The sequence below is a fragment of the Hydractinia symbiolongicarpus genome, chromosome 3 (genome assembly GCF_029227915.1).
Source record: "Hydractinia symbiolongicarpus strain clone_291-10 chromosome 3, HSymV2.1, whole genome shotgun sequence".
Classification (NCBI taxonomy): Eukaryota; Metazoa; Cnidaria; class Hydrozoa; order Anthoathecata; family Hydractiniidae; genus Hydractinia; species Hydractinia symbiolongicarpus.
The window spans coordinates 25,464,773-25,482,417 of NC_079877.1; the positions used below are offsets into that span (position 1 = coordinate 25,464,773).

General features: G+C 33.1%; 1 protein-coding gene across 1 annotated transcript; it reads right to left on the reverse strand.

The window, feature by feature from the left end:
• Positions 1-12,642: 12,642 nt before the first annotated feature.
• LOC130635463 (uncharacterized) lies at positions 12,643-16,159 on the reverse strand. The gene is made up of 3 exons (XM_057444796.1): positions 15,740-16,159; positions 14,782-14,872; positions 12,643-13,924 (listed from the first exon to the last, which is right to left on the reverse strand). The coding sequence occupies exons 1-3, from the start codon at positions 16,067-16,069 to the stop codon at positions 13,503-13,505; spliced, it is 843 nt and encodes a 280-aa protein (XP_057300779.1). The 5' UTR covers positions 16,070-16,159; the 3' UTR covers positions 12,643-13,502.
• Between the last annotated feature and the right edge of the window lie 1,486 nt (positions 16,160-17,645).

Sequence of the window (17,645 nt, forward strand, 5' to 3'; positions counted from 1 at the left end):
TCAATCTGAGCTTCAGCTGTTTTATTTATGTGTAGTGTGACGAAATTTAATTCATAAATTAATTAGCAGAATTTCGCATTCCGTTTACAGGGCGAAAATAAAAACTATAATAATTAAAAAATAGTAAGAGTAATAAAGTTAAATAACTATGCAGGTGCTAAATATGAGGAGGTCGTGATAAACAGGGAGGGTTCCTTACCTAACATCGTCTCCAGGGCTTTTTAGGTTTATATATTGCGATAAAAACCTAAAAAGCGTTGTGGACGAGGTTAAAGGTTACTTAATATAGGGCATTAGCTGTAAACTTAAAAAAAGCACCAAAAATGTATTTGTAGCACATGTGCATTGCGAAATTATGCCTTTCCACGTCTGCAGGTCACTTGCCTAAATGATGACGTCATCAAGGAACTTAAAATGAAAAAAAAATACAATTTTCAAGAAACCAACACACCAATAATATTAAAATTTAAATGAGTAAGGGCTGAAAGATATTAAAATTTTCAAATGATCTTGTTTTGTTTACACATTTCTTTACTTTATTCTTGTTGGAGGGAAGAAAAAAAGATGTTTCTATTTTTTTGTTTTTTTCGTTAATTTTAAAATACGTGTAACATGTGTTGACACTTAAAATTTTCTTGTTTTTGCAGAAACAAATCTTTCACAATAGATTCTGAAGAAAAAAAGTTCTATTGCATTTGATATCGCTTATAACAATCTTCTTCAAGAACAACTGTGTTAAATAACAGGTTTTAATACAGAAAACTTTATACCGCAAAATGCCGTACCCAAGCGCAGCGCTTGTCAGTGGTGGTAATAAGACTTTGGTGCGCTTATTTAAGTGTGCGCTTATCCACGGATGCGCTTGTAATCAAGTATAAGGAAAACGAAAGAATAACTGAATATTTTTTTTAAATGATGTGTATTTGCCCAATAAAGTTCATATAAAGTATACCTTATTACACGAAATTAATGCTATGGGGGATATTAACGCGGTTAAAAATAACAGGTCATTAATTAACGCGGTTGCTTGAAAAGACCTCGCTCAAAAAGCAAAAAATGCCTTCGGTAAAAAAAAGTCGGCAAAAAGTGACTAAATTTTGCCTAGGTGACTAATATTTTTTTTCCAACTAAACATTTTGCCGACTTATTTATTACCGACCAAACTTTTTTGCCGACATTTTTTTTTTCGACCATCTTTTGCTAATTTTTCTTCCTTGTTGCCAATTTTTATCATTTTTATGCAATTATTCTTTATTAGTGACTAAATTCAAAAACATACTCGGCAAAAGTGACTAAATTTTGTCCGAGTGACTAATATTTTTGCCGAATTTTTATTTTTGACGACTAATTTTGTTGCCGACTTTCTTTTACCGATAAATTATAGAATAACTCATTCCATGACACAATAACAACAGGGGTTATTTTACGGTTTAAAAGTATTATCTAATGTTTCTGATGAAATTTTAATTCAGTCGACATAATCTTTCCAGTTTTAGCATCAATTCGTCGCACGAATTAAGATGCGAAAAGGAAAAGAAATTTAAAAAATAAACTGGTTACCTCAGACGATTAGTTCGTGACTCTATAAATACAACTGGTACGGGAAAGACGCGAATCCTCTAAAAAACGTAATTGAGCAATTTCGCTGTATCGGCTCGTTCCTCTGTGTTAAATGTCTTATACTTTAAGATATAGTCTTTCAACAAAATTTCATTATTTGAAATCATAAAATCCAAGTGTAAAGTAATTCCAATGGACTTCAAAGGCTAACGCATTAGCCATCAAGGAAACAAAAATTATATAAAACAAAGGTTAGTAGAAATGTACTGCAGAAGAATAAAACCACGAAAAGACTAAACGATTTGAGGCGATCACATGGGTTGTAGGGGGGTGGAGGGGGGGGGGGGGGGCTAGATCCCCACTTTTTTGCTAGATAGTGATTTTTTTAAATAAGGTATAATTCAAAGTAAAAAATGAGATGTTTAAGGGGCCCTGTAATGTTTTTAAAGTGAAAAATTTTCTTCTCCGACCCAACCATGGTAGGCGACAATTTTTTTACTATTGTAATTTATCTTATCCCTACCCAACCTACCCTCAGATTAAATTTTGCTACGCGATGCAGGTGATACAGGTATCGTGGTCAAATGGCAATTGGAGTGTTGGCAACCTTTTTTTAATCACAACATATTTCTGTTACCAACAACTGAAATACAAAATAGAATTGAACCAATTTCATCCCAAAAATTTTTACTACAAGTAACAAAAAAAATGAAATAATAGACAAAAAATTACTATTACCAAACCCATGCAACACCTTTTGATGGGCCAAAGAATACTTGTCTTTTTTGTGATGGAAACGTGTGGACTCCAACATAAAAGAATGTAATGATGTTGTATTATAGAGAAAAAATAAATAAAAAAATTTGTAAACTGTTTTCAAGAGAATATAATACACTATTATACTACGTAGAATTAGAAAATGAATAAACCATGTACATTCAACACCATTGAATGAGAAATCGTAATGCTATTGATAAAACAATTTTTCATTATTTATGAAGAAAAGACTAGGATAAGAACATGCGGGGATTCTAGGTACTCAACTAAGAACTTTCATTAGCTCTTTTTTCTGTAATGTCAGAGAAAACGAGTCGAAGAAAACCACGCCACGAAGAAAGATATGACACGACGAAAAGCATTACGACGCGACGGAAACCATACACGAATATTGTCCCACATATAAATCCTTATTAAACGCTCTGTTTCAAGCTTCTAGGGAACAGCTTTTCTTTTGTTTGCGTATTTTAAAAAGTAAAGAAAATTCAGATAAAATGATTCAGGTGATTTTAAGAAATCAAACAGTGGCATAGTGTAAGTTCTATCAGAAACCACATAGTAGACAGAGTAATACCAAAGGACTATCAAAAAAGCCAAAATTATTACATTATATATAACAGTTATTAAAATTAGGGTTAGTCTTGAGAGGCAAATATTTCGTAAGGTGGTGTCTAATAACTAAATACAAATACAAATATTCATATCATCCCTTAGAAAATTAAATTTCATATTCACGCAAAGTTTTATGAAGGAGATAATGACGGGAATTACAGAAGTTAAGATTACGTTTGCTTATAAAGGAACCAACATTTAAGTGTTTTTGATCAAGTTGGATTCCTCCCTGGAAAAGATTATTGACTAACAAGACATAGGAAATAGGTATTAATTATAGCTAAGGAAAAACTATAGTATGCACAAGATCATATGAGCATAGTAATCTATCAGACTATGCTCGTACCGAATATACCTATGTTGGAGTTACTAGACAACGGAGCACATAGTATCATCCGACACGACACTAACACTACAACAATTCATAATTATCAGATACCGTGCATAAATGGTTAATAGGCGACGTTCCTAATTTTTAAAAGTATTTTAAGGTGATTTTTGTTTTTGATTTCTAATATTTTAACAGTGTTTATAATGTACATATAATAAATAATATTTTTAACTTTTGGTATTTATTAACAAACAGGATTTTATAGGAAGAACAGTTTATTTTTAACTGATATTTAGAACCTGTAAAAATATTATTGAAATAAAAAAAAAATAAAAAAATAAAGATTCCAGGCAAGTTGTTATAAAAGGCGAAAATATAACAACACTCAGACTAGTAAAATGTCTCGTCAAATTATACGATATTAAAAAGATAACCGGAAGTATTTTAATCAAAAGTATGTAAGTATGTAAAAGGTATGGAAATGTTCACGAAAGTTATTTGGCGATTTATCTAACACAGTCTGTTTACATAAGTCTGTACATTTGTATATAGTCTGGACATTCTTGTGGCAGTCCATGAAATATTTTTGGCGCTTCAAACTCGGACGTATTTACAATTTTTATAACACTCGAAACCATAACACCGTCTTGGTTAGTGTTTCGTGATTGCCTTACGGGCTGGAATGTCTCCATAGGTAGAAATTTTGGCAGTGTTGTAAGTTGATTGATTCGCAAGTTTGGCGAGGTTAACTTCTGATTTGTCTCCTACATTTGAATAGCGAGATCTAGCAAAAATTGCTGCTGCGTTTTGTTTTTCTTTGTAATCGGAGAGTTATACAGATTCATTAGATATTAGATATTGCGTAGATATGAGGGAAAAACACTTTTCAGGTATAAAACTTTTTTAGTGGGATGTTGGATAATACACTTTTTGTTCACATTTCATTCCATTTTATTGAACAAGGAACTCACATGTTGGCACTCCCTCAAATTCTTTTCCAATGTAAGAATTTGTTTGAAATTTAAATTGGTATCTTTTTGCCATTTGATGAGTGGTAAATAGAATGAGATTAGTTCCTTACAACAAGATTTATCAGTGTGGATCATTCATTTAAATGCTCGGGTTTTGCATCCCGATATAAGCTTGTATCATCTGTCTACTGCATACATTCAGCTCCAGTTGTCATACTCATATCGTAAACGTTAAAAATTACTGGTCCTAAAGTTACTTGTTTGAAACAGTTTCATTGGCTTGAACATACTGACGACGATGCGTTAAGTTATTAGCTAATAGTGATAGAGAGTTTATTCGAAAATTTCAGCGATTTTCGAGGTTTTTCATTGATTGAACATTTCATTTCGTATATTTCGAACATTACTCCAGTCTGACTGGTTTGGTGTCTTTTTTTATTTCATTTCGTATGTTTCGAACATTACTCCAGTCTGACTGATTTTGTGTCTTTTTTATTTCATTTCGTATATTTCGAACATTACTCTAGTCTGACTGATTTTGTGTCTTTTTTATTTCATTTCGTATGTTTCGAACATTACTCTAGTCTGACTGATTTTGTGTCTTTTTTATTTCATTTCGTATGTTTCGAACATTGCTCCAATCTGACTGATTTTGTGTCTTTTTTTATTTCATTTCATATGTTTCGAACATTACTCTAGTCTGACTGATTTTGTGTCTTTTTTATTTCATTTCGTATGTTTCGAACATTACTCCAATCTGACTGGTTTTGTGTCTTTTTTATTTCATTTCGTATGTTTCGAACATTACTCCAGTCTGACTGTTTTTTTGTCTCATGGGGATTTTTTCGAAACGGCCTGAACATTTTGACAAAGAGAAATTTCTCTTTGTCAAAATGTTCAGGTCTTTAAGTAAGGGTGAATTCACACTGATTCAAAGACCTTAATCTTTAAAACTTGTTTTACATTATGTTTTGGTATTTTATATTGGTCAATATTTCACTTCTATTATATATGAAGCTTTTCCGTTATTATTGCTAGCAAGCTGCAACCTTACCTGTCAACTGCTGTTTCATCCATTTTTCTCTTAAGGAATTGATCACGTTTTTAATTTGAGCTCTTTTTTCTATTTTTTTCCAATTAGTAGGAGAGAAAAAACTATATTAGTATTGTTTTTTTGTTTCTTGCATTTTTTCTGCTCCATTTTTTGTTTGTATTTATAAATCGCTGGATGTTTTTTTGAAATATATTATACTGAAGTATTTTTATGTCAAAATGATTTTTAAATAGTATTTACATTTTTTCAAATCCCTCGTCCATTGGAACAAGTACACACGATTTTTGTTTGCATTTTACATTTGGTGTGGAATGTAGGTTGTTTTCGAATACTCCGCTACGAGTGATGTTCAATTGCTCATTTTCGTCAATAAAATTCAAAAGATCTGTTGGGGTGTTGTTCAAATCTGAAATTTCGTTTAAGCTTAAATAACACTTTCGTTGTTGTTAAAGGACTGACTACGTATAGCAAGAGGTGAAACGAGTTCGGTATTTGATGAAATCAAATAAACAGCGTGGATCATGAAATGCATAATTACTCATTATTTTGATAATAAATTATATCAGAATAAATCAAGGTTTTTTAGCGCTTTTTAATTCCCGCTATTATTCAGAAGCATTGTGCCATTATGAAACTTAAAGTTACATCATTTATGTTCAACTTGATTGGCTTAAATTCTAATGTCCACGTGAGCAAAGCGTGTACAACAACAACCTTGGGAAGGCGCTTGTTTAAGAAAAAATATAATGGATAGAAACAACAAAATGAACTTTCGCAACATTTCCACGAACCCTTTACTGCTGAGAAATAGTTAGTAGAGTTATTTAGCAGAGAATATTTTGGAAACTGAGGAAATGTAAAAAAGTGAGCCGAAGCCCAGTAAATCCCAATGAAGAAATGCTATAATTGGCTTAAAATAGTGGGGTTTTTATGATTTTTGTGCATTTTATTATTTATGGGGACGAGGTTGGATAGAATGAAGCATAGCTAGCGAATATGGCTTGAAAGCCTAAAGGTACTTTTTGCTATATTACTCCTAGAAGACAGACCCGAAGTTAAAAGATGAACGTGCATACTAAAAATTAGGCATCTATGGTCACACTTTCAATAAAAAAAGCGCGCTAATAGCATTTTCCTGGCACAAAATATAGGATGTCAAAGAACGAAGTTTTAAGGTAGGCGATAAGGCCTTGGACATGCCTTAGCTCACATGACAAGGTGGTCACGTTATATTTTGCATCACCAAGGGTCTGTGTTGATTTAAACAAGACAGAAACAATTTGTTAAGGACGTCCAATTGGTCCTCCGGTGATGCAAATGCGTAAACCAGGTTAGGGAATGTCTGTTTGAAAACTATTTTTGTCAAAGTTCTTATGATTTCGGACGTACTTATATCTTTGCTCCAACCTCGGCTTGTCGATGCTTTAAACAATGTAAGGTGCGTCATGGTCACTCATCTCAGTACATAGAAGTACATCTTTATCGTGAATTTTGTCAAGGTAAGTCACAACATGACCAGTAAGTTTTTAGTAGTACCTTTTCTCGCTGGCTTAGAAATATGCTGTTTTAAACAAAGTCTTCATAAATATTTGTCTCATTCTCGATCAGATCGATATTGGTATCTCCTGTCAGGATAATCGGTCCTTGTCACGTAGTAGAAACGTATGATGATGAAGAATCAGATTATTTGATCCAGATTCGTTTATGCACAGCAAGAGCTTGGTTGATAAAAGACGACAAGAAGGAAATAATTCTTCTTGATTTTCACGTGGAGCCATAAATGTTTAATTGTGGTGTCTTTTTTCACGATGATAGGCAGTATATTATTTTTCACAATTATGTAAGCAAACTCTAACATTGCGCTCACTCAACTTCGTCGCCGTAATAACGACTCAGGGGCCACAAAACCCTGGAGACGAGGTTGGCGCTCACTCTTCTTCTAAGAGACACGTTTTTAAAGCAAAAGAAATGAAACACCAAGGAAAGAAAACTAGAAAATCAGTTAAATAAAATTAAGCAACTACTAAGCAACTAGATATTGACTAAAAAATAAGCAACTTAAGATCTGATCAAAAAAATCGTGTTGCAATATTTATTTATTTATTTATTTATTTATTTATTTCCTTATTTAAAGTCAATTTTACAGTAGTTAAAAAAGAAAAACTAATTTAAATCGACTAAAAAACAAAACAAAAAAAGAAAAGAAAATCGCATAATAATGCTCAACAAAATCTCAGCACTGGGTTACATCTTGGAGGTTACATATTTTGCATGAGCGATCAGTACCCTTCCAGGAACGTATGGGACGACCAAAAATGCAAAGCGAAGGAGAGTTTTTGACGGAAGATGGGACAGATAACCATAAAAATCCTGTACGATTAGCAAGACTATTTAAACCATATGATAGTGTGCGGTAAGTCGAGCGCTTTACCAGAATAAAATTTCGTAAGTTATAATTATTTTCTCTAATGCAAAAAATTTCATACATATAACGAGGCGATATTCCGTTTAAAAATTTATATAATTCTTTCATAAGATTTGTTAAGTTAATAACGTGGATGGAACTACTATTTGATTAACTAAGAAAGACCCTCAAAACTAGATATGTCATCACTATTAATTATGCGTAGACAACGTTCATGTATACGACTGTATACTTATTAGCTACGCATCGACAAAACATCCATACCAAAGGACAATAGGAGAACTAAGAAAAAATAAAGGTATTAAAAAGAAGTTTCCTCTTTCTTGGAGAAATATACGAAGAAATTCTCTGAAGGACGTTAAGCTTCCTACTGGCTTTAGAACAAATGTTTCTAATGTGTGCGGCAAATTTTAGTTTTGTATCAATCGTAATACCGAGCAATTCAACTGTCGAACTCCACTTAATAGTCTGACCTTCAAAAGAAATAAAATTGTCGATACTTCCCAACGTAATATATTGATATTTATTTAAATTTACGAAAAGAAAGTTTTCATTAATCCAATTATGTAATATAGATAAATCTGTGAGTAAAATTGATTAAACTTTATCTACGGTATTGCTGCAAGCACATAAAGTATTATCGTCAGCAAAATTACAAATTTGTGAATGTGAGATGAACCAAAATAAATCATTGATAGAGATATTAAAAAATGGAGGACCTAGAATGGATCCTTGAGGAACTCCAACAAGAAGAGGACGCCAAGTACTAACAACAGAGTTTATTCTGGTTCGTTGAAAACGGTTGCTAAGATAAGAATAAATGAAATGCAAAGCACTTTTAGCAAAACCATAGGCATGAAGCTTCGCAATAAGTAGGCTATGATTAATCGTATCAAAGGCCTTTGAAAGGTCCATTAGAACTGCCCCAACAACACCCTTATTGTTTAGTGTTCCATTTCTCAATCATTTTTACAAGTGCATACTGGGTATTGTAACCTTTTCTGAATCCTGGACTCAGTTTATTAGCCATAAAGTTATTTACCTGTTTGAGAACAAGCCTTTCAAAAACCCTTGATAGATTATAGAGTAAGCTTACAGGTCTATATTTTTGCTTGTCATTAAGATCCCCTTTTTTGTAAATAGGTATAACCCCAGCTAGTTTCAGCTCATCAGAAAAAATACAATTTTCAAAACAAAAATTTATAATAAAAGTGAGATAGGGAATTATTATGTCAATGCATAACTTAAGTAAATAAAGAGGAAAATCATTAACAGGAGAAGACTTTTTCGAGTCCATATCACGTATTTACATCATTTTGAGAAACAGGCTTGAATTGAATCATTTCTGTGACTTCTACACGTTTCCAAATTTCGATTACGCTCAGGTGATTTTCGTGTGCTTTTATTGCATCTTCTACAGAGTTGATATTCGCTTCGTTTGCATTTGCTTTAGTGGGTAATGAGGATATAATATCTGCAAAATAGTGATGAATACTTCACAGACATCTTTATTCTTTTTGACGATTTCTTCATTTTCAATGAGAGATATCTTATGCGAGTGATGAGACACATTTGAAAATAAGGGTTTCGTTGACTTCCAGAATTATTTGCTATCAGCTATGTTAGACGTATCTAAATTTTCATAATATTTGCGTTTTATAGAACGTAGTAGATTTAAAGAGTAGTTCCTTTGTCTTGAAATTTTAGCCAACTCTCAGGAGATGGGTTTTTATTGTATTTGTGACGTAATTTTGATCTTTGCGTGATCGCCTTTCTTAATTTCTTGGTTATAAACGGTGCATGGTTAAATCGCAAATAATTTTTCTTTAGTGGGGAAAAAGGAGTCTAATGTGTTTATTAGGCATAGATGTAATGAATTGTAATTTTGATTTTCTGAGCAATGAATACGCAAGTTAGATTCCAAAGTCTTTTTAAACTCCATTACATTAATTTTCTTTAAATTACGGTAATATTTAACATGAGCATCATAATTGACAACAGATAATTTCATCACAGTACACACAAATACATGCCAGTCAGATATCCCTGTTTCGATGGTCGAGCTATTTTTAAAACACATTTGTTGATTTGTTAGAATTAAGTCGATACAGGTAGGTAAATTCGCAGAATTGAAACAAGTTGGCGATTTTATATAACTTTTCGTATAAAGTCATAAATTCATCAAGCGTCGTATTAGCAACTTCCATGTTAAAATCACCCATAACAATAAAATGATCGTAAGCACTAAGATACACATTAAGAGCTTTACCGATTTGAGTAAGGAAATAGCGATTATAGATTAGGTGGTTTGTAGCATTAGATAAGTTACACGAATCCGAGCCATCACTTATTGAAAGATTTTTTTATGTCGCAATGAAGTCAATCTTCAATAAATTGCTGAAAATTTTGAGACAGTAATAACGTTCCTTTTATGTTTAAGTGCAGTCGACTGCGGTTCAAATGTTCTTTAGGGTTACTATTGCTATTGTCAATGAAACCGATATTTCTATCATTAAAGAAGTTTTGCAAGCGGTTGTTTACAATTAACACTTTCTCATTTGCGCTACTATAGTCACTGCGTTGTACCAAACCTGATATAATCACATTGTTTGAGACAGTAATAACGTTCCTTTTATGTTTAAGTGCAGTCGACTGCGGTTCAAATGTTCTTTAGGGTTACTATTGCTATTGTCAATGAAACCGATATTTCTATCATTAAAGAAGTTTTGCAAGCGGTTGTTTACAATTAACACTTTCTCATTTGCGCTACTATAGTCACTGCGTTGTACCAAACCTGATATAATCACATTGTTCTTATCTGTATTTAGATCAAGGGTTAAGTTTAAAATGTTGTTTGCGATCTCATGTGGCTTTGATTTATGTACGTCATTTGTATCACAGTGTAGAATTATATTGTCAGGGGACATGTCCACAGTAGGAATCATATAACTTTTCATACATTTTGTCGTCGCTCCAGAAAACGACTTGACAACAACTTTATGTTCAGTTTCCAACCCTTTACTTCCTTTGTCAAAGAGTCTCCAATAATTTGCGTTACTTTCTTTCGATCTTTGTAGCATTGTGTTTTCCACTGCGTAATGTTGAGACTTCGTCGAACTTCCCTTGGATCGCTAATAGATTCATCAATAAGTGAATGAGCAATTTGAATATCGTGAGTAAATGATGATGATTCTTTATTACTGCGACTTGTTTTCACAGGATCCTTAGGGAAATTGAAATTTTCATCAAGTCTGTTATTATCTTGTGAAATTTTGGTAACCGTCACGGGTAGTGATTTTGTCGTTGCGTTTACTCAAATATTTATTAGATTATTTTTATTTCTGATTTCCTCTTTCAAAAACGAAATGCGGTCTTCTAGAACATTTATCAGTTTAATATTGACCCTGTCCGGAGAGTCTAATACTCGAGGCGAAGATTCAAGTGCTTCCGCTACCACACTACGCACATGCATTTTTAATTTGTCTAAGATCTCAACTTTAGAATACATTTTATCGATAAACAATTCATCACTTTTTTTATTCTTCCCATTAGTCATTGTTGAGGTATCTGTTTGTAAACATAGAGGATTATTTAGAAATCCTTCATGACTTTGTTCAGATTCAATAATAACTATAACTCCTCAAGCGTCCGTATTCGGCGGCTTCTTCTACAATACGAGTGAATGCTTTCAGCCAGTGCGCATTTTTAGGTGTAATGTCCTTTTAAAAATAACTTTCTGGTAACTTCGGGTTAAATAAAAACACAAACTAGTGTATTGAGAAAACATAAGGATATGACCTCTGTCTGGGATGACACAAGCAACAGTCCGTCAGCTAAAATACTCAAACAATTTTTTTTACGATTTGCTAGCAAAATCAAAGCTGGAACTTGACTTAAAATAAAATTGGATAGGATAGAGAATTTAAATGAATTGACTGGCAGTGGAAAGTCACTAGGTATTATTTTTAACAACGTGATTATACGAACAAGACTTAGAATTTTTGTGATCTTGTTCCCAGGCATTTTTCATCAGGCGTGAAATATTTCATTACAGTTATTAACTTTTTAGGCTACAAAAAGCTGTGGAAAATCACGAAGGAAAACAGAATACCAGCCAAAAGGTCATCTGTCATTAAAATTTTAAGAGATTTTGATCCAGTAGGAGTTAAAAGTCGCGCAAAGAACGGCTGAGGCGCCGAATCTACAGTGTATTTGAACCAGACTTTTTATGGCATTTTGACGGCCATGACAAACTAAAACCTTGCGGTTACGATTAATTTGCCTTGAAGTTATACCTACAAATAAACGACCAGAAGTTGTTGTCAACTATTTCTTAAAAGCTGTAACCCAGCTGAACAGACTACTAGAATTTCCACGGTATTTCGGATATTTCCTGACCATGGGAAAAAAAGTGAAAATTTTGCAGGCTACCGGTTGCAGGGCACTGGCCAAGCGATGATATTTGCCAATTTCGATAAAGAGCTAAAAAAACGGACAAGTTCTCAGATATTATGTCCAGGGTTGTAGCTACTATAGGTCCACTAAATCAATAAGATAGATAATGCCTTTTAGGAAATTTCTCTACCTTAAAAACAGCAGCTTTAAGATGAACAAATAATATCTTGTTTTGACTAAAAAAAACACGATGCAAAGTCGAAGGTAATTGAAATTGAAATAGCAGACATCAATATTAATTGGTTAATTATTTATTAGCACTTCCAACCTCGATCCCAGCACCTGTTGTCTCTGTTTATACATCAGACGGCTAGAAGCGCAGCGCGGATGAGAGACAAAAGGCCCCGGGGAAGAGGTTCATTAGAATTAGTATACTAGTTATAGAAAGCATCTGGGTCTTTATCTATCTTTCAAGTCAGCGATAGGAGAGGATAATTTTTTATATTTATTGTGATGTTGTGTTCAGAAAGCTACAGTGATCTTTATTCTTTGTACAAACCTGGAGGAAAAGAAGACACAAGAAGAAACACATTTTTTCTGTATTGTTATAATTCTATAATATTCACATAAAAAAATGATACATTGTGTCCTTTTTCTGTTCGAAACAGTAGAAAAATCAAAAACAATTAGGAATGAAGTTGTATAATGTTGAAATAAATTCGCCTTGTTTTCGAATACTCATATCATAATATAATGTATACCTACACCATTCTTGTACCCAGAGCTCTTTGAGATAACCCTTAAGAGCACTGGGGACGAGAATGTGCTTGCGCCAGTCTAACATAATTGTACAAACTTGTGATGGTAAAAATTAAATAACAACTTAATTAGAAAGTGCTTAAATAATCTCGTTGGTGTACAAATAAAATTACAAACAAAACAAACAAACAAAAAATGTAAAAAATCTCATTCTTGCCAAATAAAATTGGGCGTCAAATTTTTGGTGTTTTTTTTTTAAATTAATTAATTACAATTTAACCGTATTACGGTCGGAATTTTGGGGCTCAATTCGTGGTGCGGGGTGGGGCTATGCATCTTTTAAAGGGGAAGACAAGTGAGCATGAAATTTTGCTTTATGTTTATGTGCTGCAGTTTTTTAAAATAAATTGAATGTAACTTTCGAAATTATTGCACAAAACTTGATAAAATATGAAGTTTTCACATATATAACAATTAATTTCATGCAAAATTTTGACATTTATATTTCTAATAGGTACTTACAAAAAAGTCATCCATTTTACGAACCTTAATAGTTTATAATTTAATAAAAAACCTTCTGACCGCACACCCTTCCCGTTCAACAACTGGTTTAAATGTTTAGTCGAAAAAAACAGCGTATATATCCGCGCATGAACTCCCGTTGTTGTTCTCTTCTGAGAAGTTCCGTAAATCTTGGGAGTACCAGATTCTTAACTCCTCTCCAGCTTTTACTTGTTTATCCAATGTGATGAATGATGAATTACCATTAAATCCAGGAATCTTGTTGTGTTCTTTCTTCTTGCCTTCTGGCATTATAATTTGATCTTCACTATTAGTTATGACAATAAAAATATTTTTTGGATTCTCCCACCCACATCCCCAACGTGTCAAAGCTTTCTTTGGATTGCATGATACTAAGCCACGCATATGTTTGAGCTTGAGCGCGGCAAGTTTGCCATTATGTGTTATTTTAAACTTACCAAACTGATCATTTTTTGTCCCAAAGCAGATGTTAGTTGCTTGTAACTTCCAATCTTTTGCTAAATATTTTTATGACATTAATTAAAAATCTCGTCCCTAGACTTCTTCGAGAAAAAGTCCTGGGAACGAAAATAATCAATAAAAAAAGAAGACGTCAGTTGTTTGTAAATTCTAATTACATCTTAAATATTTTTAAGATATCAATTACCATTCTCGTCCCCAGCTCTTTTTAAAAAAACGAGAATGATCAATTACGTTTCCACTTGAATAGTGGAGTATAGAATAGTTCTTTGAATTTGACTTTGGTTACAACAAGAAGACTACGTACAACAAGTATTTTTATCCAAATCATTTACGCTGTATTTTTTTCTGTCTAAGTCGTAAAAAGTATCCCAGACTGACTGGAAAAAAATTATAAATTCACTATTGCATAAAACTGATATTTGATTATCTTAATAAAAAAACACTGCAGCGACCTTAAAAGGAATTTGGTTCTAAAAATCTCATTTGGATAAAATCATTCTTACCCACTTTTAGATTCATATATACTGAGTAGTGTAGTAAGTAGTGGATACATTTTCTCCGTATACAAGTCTTAACACTAAAGGCGGGTTTCCACTTTCACTATTTTGATTCAAACAATTTCGTTTAAGTAAAAATCCACCTTTATCAAACGTGGTTAATCTTATTGATAAGAGCAAATCTTGATCCGCGCCCTTTGAAATTGGCCACTGTTCTCCAATATTGTTCCATGATTATGCCCAGCAGAAGGCGTTTGCGTATATCGATAAGAAAATGTATCAACCTCCTCCCAGGGCACATTTTTATTTTTTTAGCAATCTGTGATATCGTCGAGGCCACAAAGACAAAAAAAAAAAACCCTGGGGACTAGGTTGTGATTACAATCTCTACTAACCTTTATACTTGCATTTGTACTGTCGGGCATCACATGTGTCTTCGCATTGTCCATATTGACATGGCTTGTGTTTTTCACAATAAAGTCCAAGCTAAACATGAATTGACGTATTTATTAATTTTGTAATGAAAAGAAATTGTAATCTCTTTAATAACAACCGTATGACGTCTTTATGTGCGCAAGAAAAAAAATCGTGTAACAAAAACACGAAAAGGAATAAATAAATAACGAGCGAACACGCGGATTTATCCACGGGTTACCGACTAGTCCCTATACTAATAGCTGTATACGTCTGTTTGTCATACAAAAAGGTAACCGCAGTAGCGAGACTAGCGAGACGAAATGCGGTAAATAAAGGAAGGACGTACATGTGGATTTATCCGCGACCGCCGACTGTTAATTTACAAAATGTGCTACTCGAGAATAAAAAAAACTACGGCTCTTTTTAAATAGTACAAATCTATTGATAAAAATTGCAATTTAAAAATTTAACCAAATGTTTTTAGTAAACAAATGTCATAATAATTTAAATATTTCGTGTAGATAGAGCTCTTCGAGATAAACCTCGTGATTCATGTCAGAGAGCTTAGAAGATGAAAATGAAATTGTGTAGAATCTTTTTAGTTCTGTGCATCGTATTAAAAAAATTAAAGCGTTAGATAAATTCGCAAAATTACATTCACCGGAATCTATTGTATGACTTTCATTAAGTATAGTTTTAGAAACGTTTGACCACAGTATTTGTTCCCCAATTACCCAATCTCGACCGACCCCAAGTCTTTTTTTCTTTTTTGTCACCATTGTCCCAGTGTAATAAAAGAGACAAAAATCCCTGAAATTGAGGGTTTTTTCTCCAAAAGTTTAATTATCTCATTGGCTAAAATCCAAATCCCGTGACTTTTTCCAAAAGAATTAGTGTCAAACTAGAAAAACAGTACTGCTCTTATTTAAAACTTACGTTTTTCATTTTGTTATCTGTTTCAACATGCCTCCAACCTTTCGCTGTCTCTAATGTGACTCCACTCTCGCTATATCGGCTGTGATGCAACATACACAATCGTTCGTCTTCATTGATACTTATACTCTTGCATTTTGGGTATAATACACATTTGATTGCGCAGTCTTGAAAAGTAGCATCCGAAGTTATAGAATGACGACTACCTTTAAGCTTTTTTCCACAGTAGAATTTAGTCCAAGCTGCGTCAAGTTTTCCACAATCAGGTAACCTCAAAATCATACCACTACATACAGATACCAGCACCAGTTTTATTACCTGTTTGAAATTCATAGTGAAAAATTGACTGGACTGTTTACTGCTCGAACGGTCAGAAGTAAATGTTCCTTTTTTGTTAAAATACTTTTAACTCTTTAACCAATATGTCGTGTCTATTTTCATTACCAAAATCACCACCGCGAAATGTATTAGCAAATGTTTTATTAAATTTATATAAGTATTCATATTTAATGGACTGTATCTTTTTCGGTTTAAATAATGTAGTGTGACGTCACTAGGGCGTTCGCATGATCTACTTTGAAACAGTTTTTTAAAATTCTAGTTCACGGTTGAAAGGCAACGAAAAAAATAACACGGAAAGTGTATACCTATTTTTTTCTGAACAAATGCTCCATGAAGCATGCGCATGTGTGTATTTGCATGCGTGGCGTGTTGTTAACGTTCCGCCAGAATATCATAAGCGTAGGAGGTTGATAAACACCTAAGTTTTTTCTGAGGCAAAATGTACTATTTTTTTAATGATTCGAGGCTGAGATTGTTCGCAGTTATGTTCTTAATTGAGAATTTGTAGATATGTATAAACTTGTTAACAGTGAGATACGCTGTTATAAAGGGTTCGAAAAGTAAAAAATTTTAAACATTGTTGGTATTTCTATGCTCATAGATTGTTGTAAAGACTTTTAAAGTAACACGTTACCTTGTCTAAAAGGTTTCTCTTATCTCTGCCTAATCCTTTTCGTAGAACTTCACTCGCTTAAAAACTAATTAACTCTCATGATCATTTCATAATCCCTCTTAATCTCCTGGTGTCTTTTTTTTGTACAATTGACGACCAGACAAACGGCACAGCGCTTGAGAGAAATAAAGCCTTGGGACGAGGTTGAATCTTCTATTTGCTTTCATTGAAACGAAATTGCTACGTGACATTGTACGTGACTATATATATATGACAAGTACGTGACATTGCTTCTTATACCGACCGAAATTACGGCATTCACGTTCTTCGTTCTTAATTTCCAAATAACTACGCGAGTGCATGAATTGGCAAAAAAGTTTATTTTGTTTCCCTAAAAAGTACTGTTAGCAGTTTTGTTAGAAGTAGTGTTTATTTTCATTTCAATGCGAAGTATTAAAATTAAAATTTAATGAATTTTTTAAACTTATATAGTTGCATAGTATAATTTGGTCTGAGCTTGACGTCAATCAGTCATGTTATATCTATCAACCTTTTTTTAAATAGATACCGCAGGTTCCGCATTTTCAGAGTAAAAAAATTGTGGCTTCAATTCCACCCTCGTCCCCAGGGTTTTTTTGCCTTTTCGTCATCTCTCATATCAAAAAGACAAACGTTCCTTGGGACGAGAGTTTTATTCAAGGACAGATTCTGTTCAAGTACGGCTTCTGTTGTAGTGCTTAAAAGAAACTTATATTGAAATTTTAAGGAAATTATTTAGTGCGTGTGAGACTGCCATACCACCAGTAACTCTGAGCCTTGGTGTCAAGTCCGACATCAGCTGGTGGGGTAGGGGAGAAAATTTACAAAGTGGAAAAAAGATGATGATTAACAAATATATATTTAGAGGGCTATAGAATAAATTGTATCGTACATAATGTAGCGGTTCTTTTATTT